This window comes from Pristis pectinata, chromosome 10, assembly GCF_009764475.1.
Source record: "Pristis pectinata isolate sPriPec2 chromosome 10, sPriPec2.1.pri, whole genome shotgun sequence".
Taxonomy (NCBI): Eukaryota; Metazoa; Chordata; class Chondrichthyes; order Rhinopristiformes; family Pristidae; genus Pristis; species Pristis pectinata.
Window position 1 is genome coordinate 59087816 of NC_067414.1, and position 20898 is coordinate 59108713.

The following is a 20898-nucleotide window of genomic DNA, read 5'->3' on the forward strand; positions in this document are numbered from 1 at the left end:
TGATTGAAATTGTACTGCAGACCAACAGTATGATCAGGAAAATAGCACTAATTAGATGTCAGGATTATGGTTAAACAGATCTCATGCTGACTCTTTTGACATCCATTTCCATGACAGCCTTGCCAATGTTTCACCTTTGCTCTCAGCAATAGGTAATGCTTGGCAAATATAACTGTTCTTAACCAAGGCAGTGATGGAGACAAGAGCAGTGTGATGGGGGTTCTGGAAGGAAATAGTTGGCTAACGAAATAGGAAGCCAAGATATATGTAGCGGAAAAGGTGCTTGTCAGAGAAAAATATCTCTCCACAGTATATATCATATTAAAAAGTACAATAAATTTTAGGGTAAAGCAGATACTTAAGAGGAATGATAATGAACAATAGGAAATAATGTGAAAGCAGAAGGGAAAATTGCAATGTTTGCAAAAAATGTGGCAATCTCTACAACAGTTACTAAGAAAGAGCATATTCAGCTCTTCCCTTCGCTGTTGTCCAGCAGAAGAGTTTTGATGTGGCAGTAAGTGGGGAGTTCCCAAATTCATAGGTGGAAACCCAGAAATGAAAATACACTGTTATTAATATCAAACCAATCTGGATGTTTTAAAATCATAGGCATTTGCACAAGTGAGTCATCTTTATTTTGGAACGAACTAGAGGATTGCCTGGCCAGAACATTCTGATTGAGTAGTTTATAATTCGAGGATTTTAAACTATTTGAGTTTATGAAACTCATTGCAATACAAGACCAATTTTAAGTTCAGGCTGGCATCAGTGGGCAACATATCTGGGATGTTTTCCACTAAATGGTCCCTGAGACCTTTCAGTCTACTGGACAGAGGCATCATCTGGGGCACGCAGATCTCCTAAATTTGGGTGGGCTTGCACAGCCCCTATGTTCACTCGTGTCTGATGGAGCTTGCAGCTTACGTACTGAGATCTGGTACACATGCATGGGCCCAAGGTCAGGTGACAAGCAGCTTCCACCACTGCCCTCAGAGCTCAGGAATGTTCATGAATTCCGGGTCAAGCCTGGTGAGTTCCCAGGTGGGCAAGTGAGCAGGAATCTGGGTCAGCTGCCTGATGTTGGTGCTGGGAGATATGATTAATCTCTACAGTTGGGTCTTACTGTAATTTAATTGGTGACTGCCAGTGCAAAGTGAGAACTGATTGCCAAGTTACCAGTCTCCACAGGGACTGTGGGCGGGATGAGTGAGGAAGACACTGGGAGGGCCAAAGGTACTACCAGTTGATCACTGTCTTGCACATTTATCAACAACTGAGCATTCACAATCCTCTGAGCAGAGAATTCCTGATATTTACACATCTCAGGAATTTCTTTTCATCTGAGCCCTGAATGGCTCATTTCTTATTCTGAGATCAAGACACCTCTGATTAGGGAATCTGCAGTGTTATTTCACAGTAGTACCAATGAAATGCTCACTGCAGGAAGCACAGTGTTTAGAACGAGCCATTGAACCAAGGCCTTGTCTTGATGTTCAGGTGACTGCTTAAGATCCCACAAGGGCTAACATTGAAATTCGGGATGTTGATCTGGTATCATGTGAACATATCACCCTCAATATAGACCACAAAAAAACTGTTCAGCTTAGTTTCTGTGCAAGACCCGCTGGGCTTGTCTTTGCCTAAACAGCACTCAGGTAACAGAAACTACTGTTCAGTAAAGGATTTATTTGATGTTCAGGCTTGTACATGAAAAAGCAAGAAACAAGACAGAGTCACAAAGCACTTCACATAAAAGCCTCAGTGAAAACCCATTGAACTTTTGACTAAGTCCCTTCCGAATGAATATCCTTGAGTTAGCCTTTGCATGCTGAAGCTGGTGATAAAATGGCAACAGATGATGATGTTGAATCAAATGTATTTAACAGTAGATGTCATCCTAATGATGTGCCCCTTCCGACAAGAGAGCCGACACAAAATGCAACACGGGATATTGCTTAGTGCCACAAACTATGACATTCCATCCTGAAGGAAGATCAGCTGAGCAGAAGTGTGTTGAAACATTTTGAATGATCTCCATTAATTTGAAGTTGTCAGTATATTAATTTTACCAGCCTGAGGAACTGGAAGCATTGAAAGGCTTCTTTCCACCACATGAATACTGCATTGTTGCTGGCCTGGTATCATCTGTCACTTTCCCCCCAACCCTGCACCACTACCTCACACCACCACCTCCCTCCCCCAGCAACTCCCAATGAGGAATAAAATGTGAAATTGTTGGTACCCCAGCCAGTTAACAAATTACCCTGGGAGATCTATTCACCATCCATAGCTCACTGGTTCATTGAAACATTGATAAGGCATCAAGCTCAGAGTACCCTTCAATGTACAAGTACATGACCAGCCAAAGGAATGACAGTGAAACAAACTTCAGTGTGATTATTTTTGCTGTTTTGTGAACAATGATTCCTTGGGCACCAGTCTTATTGTATTGATGGGTTTTTGGAATGATGATCTTTACTGTATAGCCAGCCAAATTGAATCAGTCTGCCAATTAGTGAGTGTATTTGTTTTGTTTTTGACTGCATCAGCAGCCCATTTGTCACAAAGAGGCATTGGGCAATATGTAATCTCCCTCCCTCGGGCAACATGTCAAGCAATGCTGCACAGCAGTTTCCTTTTGCCACTGTTATGGAGCAACTGCAGACTTGAAAGTTTGCTCATAGAGTGTTTATTTCATGAATTTCTTTCTCCTTCCATGTTCTAAATACTTGTCACTGCTCAGCAACAGGAATTTCCATAGACTTGGCCAGGGATTGTGCAAATGTGTTGTAAGTGGATCATCTTGTCTATTTGTTGCAGGCAATGGAAAGCAAGCTGCTGGTTGGAGGGAAGAATATCATGGACCACACCAATGAACAACAAAAGATGCTGGAGCTGAAGAGGCAAGAGATTGCAGAGCAGGTGAATGCCTCTTCCATTCACAATAGTTTGGGAACATGAACAAGTTTGTTTTTTACCATCAGAAGTAGTGAAAGAATTTCTTACCTAGGAAATGCAGATGAGGGTGAACAGAGTGTACTTGATAAGCCAAACCACTCTTTTAATTTTGTAAAAACTAACATGGATTCCCTAGTGTCAAGTTGTAATATATATATTCCTGAAAATATATTGGTCAGCATTTCCAGTGGACTGTTGAAGAAGGCACCATGTGGTATATTGTTCACCAGTGTGTATCAGAATGTGACAAGTAGAAAGTTAATCGATCATTGTTGGAGTGCTGTAGAGTTCAGAAGAAATTTCTGTTGCATCCATCTGCTGCATATATACACTAAAGATAAAGCAAAGTTGGCTTGCTGGCACCTATCACCACAATTCCTGAGGTGCCATATCAGCTGAAACCAGCTGCCAGCGGAAGTGGGAATCAGAGAAGTGTCCTGGCTTTGATCTCCTTGGAATTGTGGTATAGTTAAACCAGGCAGTAAAAGGGTGGACAGTGGTTTGAGTTCCATCAAATTTCTTTGGAAGTTTTGATGACTATGCTAGCCTGTCCTTATTCTGTAGATCCCACCAGCTGCTTCCATGCCTTGCAGCCTGATTGGTTGGCCAAGGATCATCCATCCCAGCATGGCTGTAAGATTAAAGTACTGAACGAAGTAACACTTACTGCACTAACTGCCTGTCTGTTGTGTGTCAATGACAAAATCTACAGTGGAAGTCCCGTGACCTTGTGGATTTTTGGCATCAGGGTGAAGTCAGGATTAGGTTAAACTGACATTATCCAACTCACTCTCATGAAAAATGCCGAATTGGATGAGAGATATTTAGAGGCAACAATGCTCCATGGTTCTGGATGTCTTATTAGGTACCTTGGTTAATACACTCCTTTTCTAACACAATAGGTTACCCAACAGTTTGATACAAATATGTTTCAACTTTCCCCGTCGGTAGTTCAAAGCAGGCCTGAGAAAGACTGAGGAAAAGAGACTTACGATTTTTCGACAGTACTGTGAACATGTTTGAAAATCTCAATGAAGTATGAAAGTTTATACAGAAATGCAAAATAGAGAATCATTATTTTTACCTTTTCCTTTAAACAGAAACGGAGAGAGCGAGAAATACAACAGCAGATGCTGCTGCAGGATGAAGAGACAGTGGAGCTGAGAGAAACTTACACTTCACTTCAGCAAGAAGTAGAAATGAAAACCAAAAAGCTGAAAAAGGTGAGAAAAAAAGTAAGAACCGACTTAATACTTTACCTTTTACACTTTTTCCTTTTTGAAATGAAACATTATTATTTCTTTCTACAACATTGAAAATTATAGCACAGAAATCTCCCTCATTGCAGTTATGCATAATATTAACATAAAACCCATAATATTTAAAACCTATCTCCCATTAACAAATGGGAAATGTATAAAAAAATCAATTGGTAATATTCATTTGTGTTGGGCACAAATGGAGCTGAAATGCAAAGGCAGATTCTTATGGATATTGAATATAGCTGGAGGATACAAACACAGCACATATGGACCAGGAGCTGTCCATGGAAGTTGAGTCGGTGTGTGTATGTTTTGTCATATGAGCTGGAGTATCCTCTTCAGGTCGAGTGTTTTATTTAGCACTGAAAGTATGTATTCACAGATGTGCAATAAGAAATGTTAGGAAAACCAGGCTGAAAAGTGCCTACACCAGGATAGAATCAAATCTGAAGGCTTGGACAATTGTACAAATAATTTGAAAGATTATAAACTATTTTTCTGCTTTTTCATTAAGAACCTAACAAAGGAAAATGACGGTGAAAGGCATTTTGAAATTGTATCCTGTACTGATTCTCCTGTTTTCCTTTATCAGCTTTTATTTGGTAACTTAATGTATTCATCATTGGTGGGTTGCCCCCAGTTGTCCACTGATATTTCAGGCAGTCAGCACTTTGCAGTTAACAGCAATTTGTTTTTGAGTTGCAGAGAGATGGGGGGAGGGGGGGTGGGAATAGGACAAACAGAATGTTTCTGATAGGCTGAGGCCAGGTTTGCTATGGAAAAAAGTTGTAGATAAGCAAATCCAGTTCATGGGTTAATGGGGGCAATGAGAGAGAGAGAGAGAGAGACCATGAACAAGAGCTATAAAGAAGGACAGGAGGATTTGGAGGTCTGAAGCTGCAGCTGTGTGAGGGAGTTGGAGAAGTAGAGGGGTGGGTGGGCTCTGAACCAGTGGAGGGTTCAAGGAGTTTGTTAGACTTGAGGATTAAGCCGGCATTTTGAAGAGTGGAGGATTGGGGGTGGGCAGGCTGGAACAGTCGAAGATTCGGAACCATGGAGAATTGGTGGCGGGGGTGGGGGTGGGGGCAGGGAGTGTTATCGGGAACAGTGGAGGATTCAGGGGTTCTGAAACAATGGAGGATCAGGAGTCTGGAGCAGTAGAGGATTGGGGGTTGGGGATTCTGGTACAGTGGAGCAGTGGGGTGGGGGGGATCAGGGACAGTGGAGCAGTGGGGTGGGGGGGATCAGGGACAGTGGAGCAGTGGGGTGGGGGGGATCAGGGACAGTGGAGCAGTGGGGTGGGGGGGATCAGGGACAGTGGAGCAGTGGGCTGGAGCAGGGGAATAAGGAATCGTAGAGCAGTGGGAAATGATCTGGAATATGGTAGATTGGAAGAGTAGACCGGACAGTGGTGGAGGGGTTGGTGGTCTGGAGTATCACAGGGTCCACGGTATCTGAACTATCAGAAGATTGTGTGTTTGGAACTTAGGAAAGGCAGAAAGAGTATTTAACATTCAAGGACTGGTGGGTATGGGGATATCAGAGGGTTGAGGTGGTTCTGGAACTTTGGATGGTCTGGACTATCAGGGGGTCCAGAACGTCAGGTGGGTCAGGGATAAGGGGCCCAGCACATCTCTGTGACAGGGGAGCCAAGATGAACCATTCCAGGAAGTGCTGGGTTGACTTTTTAAGTGGCAGAATGACCCTAGGTTATTCACTTCTCAGTCATTTTTCCCAAGAGTTCACCTGATATCTGAATTTCAGCTGTATATTCATAAAGATTTACCCTTTACTTTTCCCATGAAAACCTTTATTCCATTCACTTTTTATGGCCTTATCCACTTAAGGCTGACACTTGGATCCATTTTGAATAGATTCCCTGAAACTTTCTGCTGCTCTGAATCCCCACCCTTCTCTCAGAGTATAATTCTTTGCATGTTTTGTCAAGCATTGATTGACATTGAATTCCATCTTTCCAATTTTTCCCAACCCCAAGATGTTATTCACAGTATTCACAGAATTATTTGATCCAAAGAATTATTTTCCAGAGAGTAGGACAAGCAAAAAACTGAAAAGTTAGCACAATTGGTGGCTGACAACAGCAGCATGCCATCTGCGAGGTTGGGGCTGAGCTTAGAACAGCTGTTTAAAAGTTTTAGAATGAACATATTTCACCAAATAATGTCACATGCTGACATTCTGTCACTTTCAAAACAACAGTCAGGAGTCCAGCCAAACAGCAACTAGGGCTTTGACCAACACAGGTCAACAGGGTTTACAGTTTTTACTAAAATGTGTGTTACAAACTCATGGCTATTAAAAAATAAAAAGCATCAATGCACTCATTAATAGGAATTAGAGATAATCAATATACAAAGGTACTTTGATTCAGTATGGCACAAAGGTGCTTCATTGCATCAAAGTACTCAAAGGTGTTTGCAGCCAGATAGAGATGAATTAATAATATGGAATATGGAAATGACAGGAATGAAACAAAGTGAATGAAACAAAACTTTGTTACTGTTTTCACACTAGACACAGAAAAGCCTGCCAGAAACACCCAAGAAGAAAGGGTCTAGCAACAGCGAGGAAATTAAGGAAATAAGCTTTAGTTGAAAAACATGTAATGCAAGAGAAGTCGATGAGTTTGAAAGCTGAGAAATCCCAAGGGGCCAATGACCTACATCCCAGAGCCTGTAAGAAGTGGCTCTAGAGACCGTGAATGCTCTGATCATCATCTTACAAAATTCCACAATTTCTGGAATTGTTTCTGTGGATTGGAGGATAGCCGATGTGACCCCTCAATTTAAGAAGGGAAGGCGACTGAAAACAGGGAACCAAGAACCTTTTAGCCTGTGGTCAGTATTGGGGAATGCGCTGGTGTCTACTGTGAAGGATGTAATGCCAGAGCATCTTGAGAATATTAATGGAATTGAGCAGAGTCAAATTATAGTAGGAAAATCACGATCGACCAATCTGCTGGAGATCTGTGAGGATGTGACTGAAGAATTGATATGGAAGAACGAGTGGATTAAGTATATTTGGATTTTTCAGAAGGCTTTCTGTAAGGTACTACACAAAATTAGAGGTATTGTACTGACATGGATTAAGAAATGCTTATCAGACAGAAAGCAAAGAGTGAGAATAAACAGTTCTGTCTCAGGTTAACATGCTGTGATTGGTGGGATATCACAAGGATCAGTGCTTAGGCCCAAGCTATTCATGATCTTTAAGAGGAGACCAAATGCCATCTTTCCAGGTTTGCTAATGATATAAAATTAAGTGGAATTCTGAGTAGGAGATATTGAGTTCATAGGTAATCACATGGCAGATGCAATATAATGTGGGAAAATGTGAAGTTATCCACACAAAATAGAACTAGAGTGTTTTTAAATGGTGAGAGATTGGATGAAGGTGATCTTCAAAGGAACCCAGGTGTCCTTGTACACAAGTCACTGACAGACAACATACAAGTGCAACAAGCAACTAGGAAGTAAATGGTATGTTGGCCTTTTTTATGAGAGGATTTGAAACCTTACTGTAATTATATAGCACCTTGGTAAGGTTGTACCATGAGTTTTTTTATCTCCTTACCTTAAAAAAAGGGATATACTTGCCTTGGAGAGTGTGGAACAAAAATTGGTTCCAGGGATAGCAAATCTGACAGGTGAGGAGAGATTGAGTAGACTAGGCTTGTATTCTTAGAAGTAAAGGAGATCTCATTGGAACTTACAAAAATCTTACAGGGCTTGACAGGGTGGAGGTAGGGAGAGTGTTTCTCCTGTCTGAGGAATCTAAGACTGAGGTCAAAGTCTCATAATAAACTGTAGGTCACTTAGGACTGAGATGAAGAGAAATTTCTTCATACAGAGGATGGTGAATCTTTGGACTACCCTATCCGGAGGGCTCTGAAGCTTCAGTCAATGAGTTCATTCAAAACAGACATCGATAGATGTCATATATTAAGGGAATCAAGCGAAGGAAAATAGCACTGAGTTAGAAGATCAACCCTATCAACCCTAATATTGATGAATGGTAGAGTAGGTTCAAAGGGCTAAATGGTCTATTCCTGCTCCAATTTCTTATGTTCTTATGTAAAGGTCCTGTGCTAGGCTTTAGGCCTCCAAAACTATTGAATTTCTGCTTCTGTTTTCACTGCAGTGAAAAAAAAAGCTAATAAGCTTAATCAGTCAAATAGTTTTCTCCCTGATTCCAATCCTGCATACAAGAGCCTGTCTTTGGGTGGCACTGGTGGGGATGTGAGTGCAATTTACACATCTCTCAGTTGTGGAAAACCAGGGAAGATCAGTGAGAGAAAGTGTAAAAGTCAATATGTTTTTGTGCAAATGAACCTGCATTGATCCTCAAACTAGTTGGGGAAGAATGATAGTAAACGTTAAATGTAATGTCATGGTTGAAATACACGTGTGTGGATATGTATAAGAATGCATCTGGATAACAATCATCATAAGAAAGGGTGAAGCGCTTTTCCCTCCCCTGACCCGGGGGCAATGGCACCAATTCTACAATGGCATGCAAAAGTTTGGGCACTCCTGGTCAAAATTTCTGTTACTGTGAATAGCTAAGCGAGTAAAAGATGACCTGATTTCCAAAAGTCATAAAGTTAAAGATGACGCATTCCTTTAATATTTTAAGCAAGATTACTTTTTTATTTCCATCTTTTACAGTTTCAAAATAACAAAAAAGGAAAAGGGCCCGAAGCAAAGGTTTGGGCACCCTGCTTGGTCAGTACTGAGTAACACCGCCTTTGGCAAGTATCACAGCTTGTAAGCGCTTTCTGTAGCCAGCTAAGAATCTTTCAGTTCTTGTTTGGGGGATTTTAGCCCATTCTTCCTTGCAAAAGGCTTCTAGTTCTGTGAGATTCTTGCACCATCTTGCATACACTGCTCTTTTGATGTCTATCCACAGATTTTCGATGATTTTTAGGTCGTGGGACTGTGAGGCCCATGGCAAAACCTTCAGCTTGTGCCTCTTGAGACAGTCCATTGTGGATTTTGCGGTGTGTTTAGGATCGTCATCCTCTTTTCATCTTCAGCTTCTTTACAGACGGTGTGATGTTTGCTTCCAGAATTTGCTGGTATTTAATTGAATTCATTCTTCCCTCTACCAGTGAAATGTTCCCCGTGCCACTGGCTGCAACACAAGCCCAAGGCATGATCGATCCACCCCCATGCTTAACAGTTGGAGAGGTGTTCTTTTCATGAAATTCTGCACCCTCTTTTCTCCAAACTTTCCTGCATCCTCACCACAAAATTCAGCGTCAGAAGTTTGCAAAGGAACATCTGAACAAGCCTAATGCATTTTGGAAACAAGTCCTGTGGACTGATGAAGTTAAAATAGAACTTTTTGGGCGCAATGTGCAAAGGTATGTTTGGAGAAAAAAGGGTGCAGAATTTCATGAAAAGGACACCTCTCCAACTGTTAAGCACGGGGGTGGATCGATCATGCTTTGGGCTTGTGTTGCAGCCAGTGGCACGGGAAACATTTCACTGGTAGAGGGAAGAATGAATTCAATTAAATACCAGCAAATTCTGGAAGCAAACATCACACTGTCTGTAAAAAAGCTGAAGATGAAAAGAGGATGGCTTCTACAACAGGATAATGATCCTAAACACACCTCAAAATCCACAATGGACTACCTCAAGAGGCACAAGCTGAAGGTTTTTCCATGGCTCTCACAGTCCCCCAACCTAAACATCATCGAAAATCTGTGGATAGACATCAAAAGAGCAGTGCATGCAAGACCGCCCAAGAATCTCACAGAACTAGAAGCCTTTTGCAAGGAAGAATGGGTGAAAATCCCCCAAACAAGAATTAAAAGACTCTTAGCTGGCTACAGAAAGCGCTTACAAGCTGTGATACTTACCAAAGGGGGTGTTACTAAGTACTGACCATGCAGGGTGCCCAAACTTTTGCTTCGGGCCCTTTTCCTTTTTTGTTATTTTGAAACTGTAAAAGATGGAAATAAAAAAGTAATCTTGCTTAAAATATTAAAGAAATGTGTCATCTTTAACTTTATGCCTTTTGGAAATCAGGTCATCTTTTACTCGCTTAGCTATTCACAGTAACAGAAGTTTTGACCAGGGGTGCCCAAACTTTTGCATGCCACTGTAACTCCCCAGCTGCAGCCCCAGTGATAAACAGCTTACTTAGCACATTGATGTGTCTGATTGATGTGGATTGCTGCCATTATTTAGGTGATGAGGCTATGGGAAAATCTCATAATCCCTGTTAAATTTTCCACAAGGCCAATTTGTTAATGAATCAGCTATAATCAGTTTTGTTAATAAAATCATAAGATGCTGGAAATACTCTACAGGTCAGGCAGCAGCTGAAAAGAGAGAAGCAGATTTAATGTTTCAGGTTGAAGACCTGTCAACCATTTTGTCAAAACTGCATTTGCCAGTTGTGAGATTCATGCAATCTCTTTCTCATCCACCATCTACCTGATTGTCATCTATTATGTGCCCAGCAGTCAACTGCCCATTATAAAAGTAGTGATGTAAGACAATCCTCATCATATTTTAATATTGAGAAGCAACCTCCTCTCGTCAGGCAGTATATCATCAGATATCTCTTCCGAGAACAGATGTACCGGGAAATATCCTAACATCCTGAAAGACTGAATTATCTTACAAATCATTTCATTAGGTTTCTAATGGAGTACCTTTGACAGGAATTCTTAAGAGGAGAAATCTCACAAATGTACATTTTTGTCATACCCAAGTGAGACATTCTTTCTCAGTGGCTGATTTTGGTATTTCTTGCTGCGGTGGCTAACTGGCTCATAAAGGAACAGATGTTCCTCACCTTAATAGTTCATCTGATTGATCACATAACAAGTGTCACAGTCTGTCGCTAACATGGGGATAATCTATCATCGGCATCTGGGTCTGTGTTCATGGCATTTTTCAGTTTCACACATGAATTTTCCTCTTGAAAGCATTGGATCAGATGGTTTGCCTTTATCTTTCAGAGCAAATGGATGAATGGCAGCACTGTTCCTCTACAGTGCAGAGTATGCCCACAGTTAGAGATGAAGAATATTGACTGAAATATTTATCAATTTGTCAACAGTTAAATGTTGACACAAAATATATTGAACTTTATGGTAAAAGGAAGTATTATTTATTATTATGTGCCTTATGTATTAAGATTTATTATTATGTGCCTTTTACTATGTAAAAAGATGAAATTAAATATTTTAAACTGCAGTACACTTTCATAGTTCCGGTCACTAAGTCTGCTTTTGAAGATGTGGTCAAAAGATGACATCATTTAAGGTTTTACTACTGATGAAAATGATTCCCATCTCTCCCACCTTTCATTCCTTTTTATCCCACCACAGCTCTTTGCAAAGCTTGAGGCTGTGAAGACTGAGATCCAGGATCTACAGGATGAACATGTGAAGGAGCGACAGAACCTGGAACATGTCCAGAATGAACTGACGCGGGAGCTTAAACTCAAGTAAGTTCAGGACATTTGGAAACAATGACCTCAAAATTGCACCACATTTTTTTGCAGCATTAAAGCAGCATTGTGGGTCACATAAAAAGATGAGCCATTATGGGAGAAATGCATTATCAAGTCTCCCTGTGTAACGTCATGCTGAAATGGACATTGTTGGTTTCAGCCCTGACGTTCCTTATTGATGTGTTGCATGTTCTCAGCAGGTTGCACAGCAGCTGGTATCTCTGCAGCCAGCTCTTAAAGGGACTTACCACAATGCAAGCAATTTTCTAGCAACATCAGTGGAGTGTTGTCACTGAATTAGTAGATGAGCCATTATGGGAGGAATGGGTGGAAGTGTGCTCCCTGGTGCTTAGTGGGACCTGAAGAAGCTGGTGAAGAACAGTGTCAGCAAGAGATGTTATGTTTGTGCATGGGGCCATTGAGACTGTCCAGGCTACACCCTGGCACTTCTGGAATAAAGTTACCAGGGAAGTCTCTGTAAATACATGAGTGTAGTCTTATGAATGCTTGCAATTTGGTACAGCCTGCAGTGCAGGCACATGCTTGTGCTGAGTCTGCCCACTCCTGTGGCTGAAGGAATAGTAAAAGAAGCCTTCATTCCTTGAGCATGGAGTTTCGATGATCTTCCAAATGGAATGATCCTGAGTCTGGGAATTTAGCCAATCTATGATTCGTTATGGAACACTTGCTTCTTCAAGGCTTCACTTAACACTTGTAAATGAATCTCTGCTGCCCCATTGGAAGCAGAATAAAACAGAACAATCAATTGATATTCAGTGCCATTACATTACTGTGGACTGTGAACTGGACACACATTCAGGCAGCATTCATATGTGGCAAAGAGCTATCGATGTACAATGTCTGGTAGCTACATGACTGACTTCAATCCAATTTTGAATGCACATTGATGAGTACAAGGAATTGATTGTTTCCTTTTTGACAAAAATCAACATGGACTTGTTGGAATGATTGAGTCAATCATGCCCATGGTTAGAATGGTATCATAAATAATAATATTGTCTGCACTGATGGCAAACTCTGCACATGGACACAACCCCCTTTGATTCTTGTACCTTCAATGCAGAGGGCACAAAACCAGGAGGCAGAGTGAATTGTGGAGAGGATAGTAATAGACCTCAAGGAGATATACGGAGGCTGGTGGAATGGATAGAGAGGTGATGGATTCAACTTCATGCTGAAAAATCTGAAATGTTTTATTTTAGAGGAAGTGTGGGAAGTGGCAACATAAACTCAAGGCCACAATTCTGAAAGGACACAAAAGGGATCTGGGATATGTGCACAGTTTAGTAAAAATGGCAGGACATGTTGAGAAAGTAATTAATAAAGTATCCTGGGCTTTTTTACACTTGTTTAGCCATACTGAGGTTTAGTGCCCATTTTGATGGGAAAGATGTGAAGGCTGTCGATAGGGTGTTTGGTTGTGTGGATAAATAAACAAGAGCTGGGGATGTTCTCCTTGGAACAGAGAGATGGTGGGAATATCTAATAGAGGTGTTTAAAATTATGAAGGCAGAATGGAAACTGTTCTCATTGGTGGGAAGGTCAAGAACTCAAGGATGTAGAACAAGGAAAATTGGCAAAAGAACTGAAAGTAACCTACAAAAAATATTCTGCAGCGAGCAGAGAGGATCTGGAATCTGCTGCCAGCGTAATAGTAGAGACAGATTCCATTGTAGCTTGCAAAGGGAGCTGGGTAAGTATCTGAAAGAAAGAAATTGCAGGATCTTGGGGAGAGGCTGAATAGCTCATGAGGAGCAAGTATAGACTTGATGGATCTAATGACCTCCTTCCATGCTGTAACCATTCTATGAATGATTTTATCGATGATAAGCCAATACATAAAACTTACGTCAATGCCCTTGGTATTGATGATTCCAGTGTGCTCAGTGTGTAGTTCGTCTACAATCCTTTTCCTGGAACATTTGGAATGAACACTCAATGTCTCCATTTTAAACATCCCTGGCCAGATGATAATTTAAACTTGTGATTATAGAATGGCTATAAAGCTGCTTTTGGACACAGCTCCAAGTTGGTCCATCTGGTCAAAGTGCATTTTGGCCTTGCTTTAATGCTAAATCTTTTTGAGTCACCTGGGCAGTCTCAGAGGCTAATATTGGGATATCCTTGTCCACAAGTGCAGTGTGAACATCAGTCTTTCACCACCGACATCAGATGAATCATATAGCAAAATGTAGAGAGCATCAGCTTGAGCAGTAAATGCTTCTACCCAATTAATTTCCAGTCTTGCAAACCAATCGTTCCCTATTATTCTTGGTCACCTTCTGTTAAACACTACAACAGTGGGTAACTCAAGATGTTAGCCATCAGAGTATACCATGCATTACATCTGTCCCAAGACTCTCAAAACATGTTCTGAATAATTCCTAACATTGGTTGTGTTCCTCACTGCTTGTCAAATGTGCTTTTCTCCGAAATGGAATAGCTTGCAGCTCTATTGATCAATTAAACTCCAGAATTAATTTGTTCCTAACAGCTTTAACTGGATCCTTTCACCTCTTTGATCACATTGAAGCCTGTCTCTGAGTGCTCAGTCTAAAAACTCCCCAAAGTTACAGTACTTTAATTGGTCTTAGAAGGTAACAATGTCATGCCTCCCAGCTTATGATTGCAAGTGCCAAGTGTATAGCTTTCCATAATTTCAAACAATTGTGGTTGAAGTTTTCTTCCAAGATCTGAATTATGTCTGCAAACATAATGTCGGTCATGTTGTCTTCCACCATTCCCTCATTCAATGCCTGTGTATTTTCCGCACGGCCTTCCATCTCAACAATACTATTAGCATGAGAAACATCTCCACCTTTTCATGTAGCATGTGAATGATTCACATGCCTTGTTGTGCATCCTCAGCCTGCCTTTAAAGCTTGCTTTTGCTTGAGACACCACTTTCTTCATTTCCCACCAAAGTGGTATTGAAACACTCGAGCCTGCTTGTTTTATTCTCAGCTTGTTCCACTATTTGCAGATTTCCACTATCTTCCTTGCCTTCGTTTTGCTTTAAAAATGGGTTGGCTTAGTTTTAGAAACATAACCATATACACCATACATTTTTCCCCTCCCTTCCCTTCTCAGCTTCCCAAAGAGACCATTCCCTACAGGACACTCTGATTCACTCTTCCTTCTCCATTAATACTCACTCCCTTCATGGTGATACCTTTCTACGCAACCACTGGAGATACAACAAATGCCCTTTATTCTCCTTCCTTCCTTGTCAGGGGACCGAAACTGTCCTTCCAATTGTCTTCAACTGAAACCTTCTTCAGCTGTTTCATCAATGACCTGCTTTGCATCGTAAGTTCAGAAGCGGGAACATCCCCTGACAATTGCACAAAATTCAATTCCATTCATAGGCAGCAAAATGCCAGGCAGTGACTATCTCCAGGAGATAATCTAACTATCCATGACCAATTGAACCCTACCCTCATCAACATCATGGAATTTATCGATCAGAAGCTCAACTGGACCAGCCAGATAAGTATATAAGTATTGTGACTATAAGGGGGTGAGCATCTGATGGTGAGACTCAGTCCCTGATAGCACAAGGTATTTCCACCATTTGCAAAGCACATGTCAGGAGTACAGTGGAATTTCTCCACTTGCCTGGATGAGTGCAGCTCTAACAGTTCTCAAGAAACTCAGTACCATCTACAAGAAAGCAGCTTGCTTGACTGGCACCCCACCAACCACCCCAAACATTAATTTCCTCCATCAGTGATGCACTGTGCCTCAAACATTTACATTCGTTTACAAAATGCACAATGGTTATTCTTCAAAGCTACTCTGACAGCGTCTCCCAAACTCTTGGCCTAAGAAAGACGAGAACTTCAGGCACACTGGAACACCATCACCAGATCCCCTCCAAGTCACACACCAGCTTGACTTGAAAATATATTGCCATTCCTTCATCATCACTGGGTCTAGATGATTGAACTCCCCCGATGGTATCTGGGAATACCTTCACCAGAAGCAGTGCAATTCAGTAAGGCAACCATCACCTTCTCAAGGACAATAAAGGATGGGCAATAAGTTCTGGCTTTGCTGGTGAACATATATACAGATACATGAATAATTAAAAAATAATAAATGTTGTTAAACATCAACACATTTAAGCACGAAAGATTACCAGTTGGTCTCAGTACATTGGAAACGTTGGCAGCATCTTAAAGGATCAGCCCATATCTGCAGGTGAAAAAAGCTGTTGGAACTTGTGGGAAAACTTTGCCAGAAAGTGGAGGGCTGTTGAATTTGGCATCAGTACTGGGACCACCGTAGTTTCAAAATTTACATCAATGACTGGAATTCAGAAATTATGTTCTGAATTGTTAGTAGAGGAACCTAATGAGCAGGAACAGTTGAATCTGACAAAGAGAAATCACAAAATGAATCAGAAAGGAAAATGTAAATCACATGAAGTTTATGGTGAGCATAAAGAACTGTTTGCAGACCAAAGGAAAATTTCATAGTGGTCCTGGTAGATTCAATACCTGGTATATTTCATCATAACAGAGCAACAAGTACCAATGCAAATTCAATATTAAACAATGTTCGAGAGGTTATAACCTCAGTCAGACAGACAGATGAGAACATCTAATGCCCTGAAGCACTTTAAAGCAAATAAAGTACTTTGAAGTGTCGCCATTGTCGCAATGTAAGATCTTGCAGCCAACTTGCATGCAGCAAACTCCCAAAAACAATGTTGTGGAAGTACTAGAAAATCAAAAAAACTGCAGATTGAAATCTAAAACAGAAACAGAAAATGGTGGAAGTACTCAGCAGGTCAAACTGCATCTGTGATCATGTCTTCCTTATCTTAACATCTTAATCCAAAGGCAGCTCTACCAGCTGTGGAGCACTCCCTCATTACTGCATGAGTGCCAAACAGTGACTTAGTTCTCAGGTCTCTGAGATGGAACTTGAAACCACAGCCTTTTAATCAAATGGCTCTTGAGCTACCAGTTTTGTCACATACCTGGTGTATTGTGTTTTAATGTGGCCATCAAGATACAAGAGTCAATTAAGCACGAGAAGGGTGAAAAATTTTGTCTTTTAAAATCTGGAAGGAGATATATGAGAGTGAATCTTCTGGAAGGACATAAGGTAACAAATAGCATGGTAGGATAAATTGAGAAAATTACTTCCAAATAACTTGAAAGAATAGATTAAAAAGCAAATTTAGGAATTCAGGAAGCTTTCTGACAGAAAGTGGAGTGAATTTCCAGATAAAATAATAGGGATAAAAAAAATGCCTGGAATTGTAGTAGCAAGAATTGGATGTTCCCGTGGAGACCTTTGGTCTCTCCAAGTGGATGAATGAAAATACTGAACAGGCGAACTGGTAAGTATTTACTTTGTGATCTGGCCACTGCATGTTTCTCATTTCCTGACCAGCTACTTCCACCATTTCCCCATATGAACAACACCCACACCTTTTCCCCAACTCCTGTATGTTGTGTCCCACAGTGTGTCATATTTCTTTCTTTTCTTCTAGCTCAAGGATCTTCTCACTCTTCTTGTCCCAACTAATTTTCAATCTGTGTCTGTAGCATCATAATTCAAATGCCTCAAGTCTCCTTCTCCAGGATTCAAGGTCCAGTTATCGCGTCTCTAGCTCTTGAGCACCTTAAACACTTATGCATTTTACTTCTTGTCACTGGTTTAATTTTATAACCGCACAGAAACACTTCCATGCTATTGAATGTCTTTTTTACAGTTGCTGGTCTCTATTCAACTTCTTTGTTGCTTCAGCCATTTGATGTTATTAAACTGTTCAAATAAACAATTGTGTTGACTTGCTGTACTTCCATACTGATCACTCAAAGGTCAGATTTTAGGGGTTCTCTTTCTTTGTGGTTTACCCTTGTCTTCTTCGAATTCACTTTTGATCCACATTGTGAGTTTTGTTGACATATTTGCTGAAATATTTTATAATTTATCCTTTGTCGCTGTGATCTGTTCTTTATCATATACATCAACTTCACCTCATAGTTAGTGTAACAGAGTTGTCCCAAGCTTTGAAACTGTGTATCACAACAGGCAAAAATCCTGATCATCTTTCACTCATCTCTGCCTATGTCTTACTCAGGTATCTGATTATTGAAAATTTTATTCCACCTGAAGAGAAAAATAAGATCATGAACCGGCTATGCTTTGACTGTGAGGAGGATCAATGGAAATTTCTGCCTCTCGTGCCTGCTGACAAGTAAGTCTCATTTCAGTCCGCTTTAAATTAACAAATACATCCTGAATAAGAGAAAGAAGGAATAACAAATCCCAGCAGAGAAAGGTTATCCTTACCCTCATTGTGAAGGGAAAGGAACGAATAGCAAGTGGGAGGCTTTTAAGAGTGTGATATCAAGAGTCCAGGAGCAGCATGTTCCGGTTAGGGTGAAGGGTAAACCTGGAAAGTTTAGGGAATCTTGGCTGACGAGGGATTTTGAGGCTCTGTTCAAGAAAAAGAAGGAAGCATACATTGGGTTCAGGAGGTCAGGGATGAGTGAATCCCTTGATGACTATCAAAAGATTAAGAGTACTCTTAAGAGGGAAAACAGGAGGGAAAAGTGAGGGTATGAGGTGGATCTAGCAGGTAAGGTTAGGGAAAATCCCAAGAGGTTCCATAGCTATATAAAGAGTAAAAGGGTGGCTTGGGAGAGTAGGTCCCCTGAGAGATCAGCAGGGCCACCTATGTCTTGAGCCACAGGAGATGGGTGGGATTTTTAATGAATATTTCTCCTCGGTGTTCACTGAGGAGAAAATCATGGTTGCTTAAGAGGTAAGGGAAACTAGTGAAGATGTTTTGGAGGAAATTCATATTACCAGGGAGGAGGTATTTGCAGCCTTACAGTGCATTAAGGTGGATAAATCCCAGGGCCTGACAGAGTGAACCCTTGGACTTTATGGGAGGCCAGAGAAGAAATTACAGAGGCCCTTGCAGAGATATTTGCTTCATTGTGAGCCACTGGTGAAGTTCCCAAAGACTGGAAGGTGGCTAATGTTGTTCCATTGTTTAAGAAGGGTAATAAGGACAAGGCAAAGAACTAAGGCCTGTCAGCCTGACATCATTGGTGGGGAATTTACTGGAGGGAATTCTGAGGGACAGGATCTACCAGCATTTGGATAGATAGAGTCCAATCAGGAGGAGTCAGCATGGCTTTGTGCACGGAAAGTTGTGCTTGACGAACCTTTTATAGCTCTTTGAAGAGGTAACCAAAAAGGTAGATGAGGGTAGGGCAGTGGATGTTGTCTGTTTGGACTTTAGCAAGGCCTTCAACAAGGTTCCGCATGGTAGGCTGGTCTGGAAGGTTAGGTCCCTTGGAATCCAGGGAGAGCTAGTTAAGTGGATTCAAAATTGGCTCAGAGGTAGGAAGCAGAGGGAGGTGGTTGAAGGTTGTTTCTCAAAATGGAGGCCGGTGACTAGTGGTGTGCCACAGGGATCAGTGTTGGGACCCTTGTTGTTATTTATCTAAATGATTCGGATGCGAATACACAAGGCTTGATCAGTAAGTTTGCGGATGACATGGAATTAGGAGGTGTTGCTGATAGTTAAGAAGTTTATCATAGATTACAGGGGGATCTTGATCAGTTAGGGAGGTGGGCCAAGGAGTGGCAAATGGATTTCAATACAGATAAGTGTGAGGTGATGTATTTTGGAAAGTCAAACCAGCGTAGGACTTGCACTATGAATGGTAGGGCACTAGGGAGTGTGATGGAACAGAGGGACTTAGGAGAGTACAAGTGTATAGTTCCTTGAAAGCAGCATCACAGGTAGACAGGGTGGTGAAAAAGGCGTTTAGCACGCTGGCCTTGGTCAGTCAGGGCATTGAGTACAGGAGATGGGACATTATGTTGCAGTTGTATAAGTTGTTGGTGAGGCCACACATGGAGTACTGTGTACAGTTTTGGTCACCCTGTTGTAAGAAAGATGTAGTTAAACTGGAAAGAGTGCAGAAAAGATTTATGAGGATGTTGCTAGGACTGGAGGGCCTGGGTTACAGGGAGAGGTTAGCCAGGCTAGGTCTTTATTCCTTGGAGCGTAGGAGAATGAGGAATGACCTTACGGAACTGTTTAAAATTATGAGAGACATAGATAAGGTGGACAGTAATAGTCTTTTTCCCAGGGTAGGGGAGCCCAAAACTAGGGGACATAGATTTAGGGTGAGAGGGGAAAGATTTAAAAGGGACCTAAGGGGCAACTTTTCCACACAGAAGGTAGAGTATATGGAACGAGCTGCCAGAGGAAGTGGTTGAGGCAGGTACAATAGTATCATTTAAGAAGCACTTGGATAGGTACATGGAGGAGCAGGACTAAGAGGGGTATGGGCCAAACAGGGGAAATTAGGATGAGCTGGGTGGACACCGTGGTCGGCGTGGACTCGTTGGGCCAAAGGGCCTGTATCTGTGCTGTATTGCTCTATGACCCTATGCTCTGTTTCCGAAGCCTTGGTCATAACTTTCCTAACTTCACAGCCCAAAAGAGGTATCTTTTCATGTCAGGATCACATGTTTGATGCAGGAGCAACATTCCAATATATGCCAGTGGAAAGCTAGCCAGAAGTGTAAAGGAGAAAAGTCATTGCTTGTGGTGGTGATACATGGAATGATACAGAAATTATAATGCAGAAACAGGTGTTTGGCCCAACCGGTCAATATTCGCTCAAAATCAAAAAAATTGCAAAAGCTGGAAATCTGAAATAAGTGAAATTGCTGGTAGAACTCAGCAATATTTTTATTAGTTGGATCCAACCTATTCGTTAATGTTGACATTGTCTTCATTTCATTCTGTAACTTAGACCAGTGAATTCCAGAGTCCCACAACATTCGTTATCGAAATATTCCTCTTGTTCTCTGTTCTCGATCTCTTACAATTATTTGGGGGTAATTTTGACTCAAGATGTAAGTGTAAATGGATGATTTTAATCCAGCCAGCCACTACATATCTCTCTGGACTTCAATTTCCATTGACTTTATCTGTGGAATCTTCTCTGAACTCTGATCTCTCTCCTGCCTCTGGCCCACTTTGAGAACTAACATGAGGGCTACTGCTGGCCTCACAGAGCTACTTTTTTGGTTGTCTACCTGGGAGACACCATTGGGTGTCAACAGTTTGCTATCTCAATAATAATGAGGTCTGAATATAAGGTGCCAC

At 41.3% G+C, this 20898-nt stretch overlaps 1 protein-coding gene across 2 annotated transcripts in view; it reads left to right on the forward strand.

Annotated features, from left to right (window-relative positions):
- The window catches only part of LOC127575043 (kinesin-like protein KIF3C), a 121593-nt gene that overhangs the window by 85230 nt on the left and 15465 nt on the right, over nt 1–20898 (forward strand). The window contains exons 4-7 of one of the 2 annotated variants that reach the window (XM_052024665.1): nt 2824–2925; nt 4062–4196; nt 11593–11711; nt 17839–17955. In XM_052024665.1, the coding sequence (XP_051880625.1) occupies nt 2824–2925; nt 4062–4196; nt 11593–11711; nt 17839–17955 (473 nt within the window). The remainder of the gene's footprint in view (nt 1–2823; nt 2926–4061; nt 4197–11592; nt 11712–17838; nt 17956–20898) is intronic. The other variant, XM_052024666.1, reaches the window with a different exon arrangement.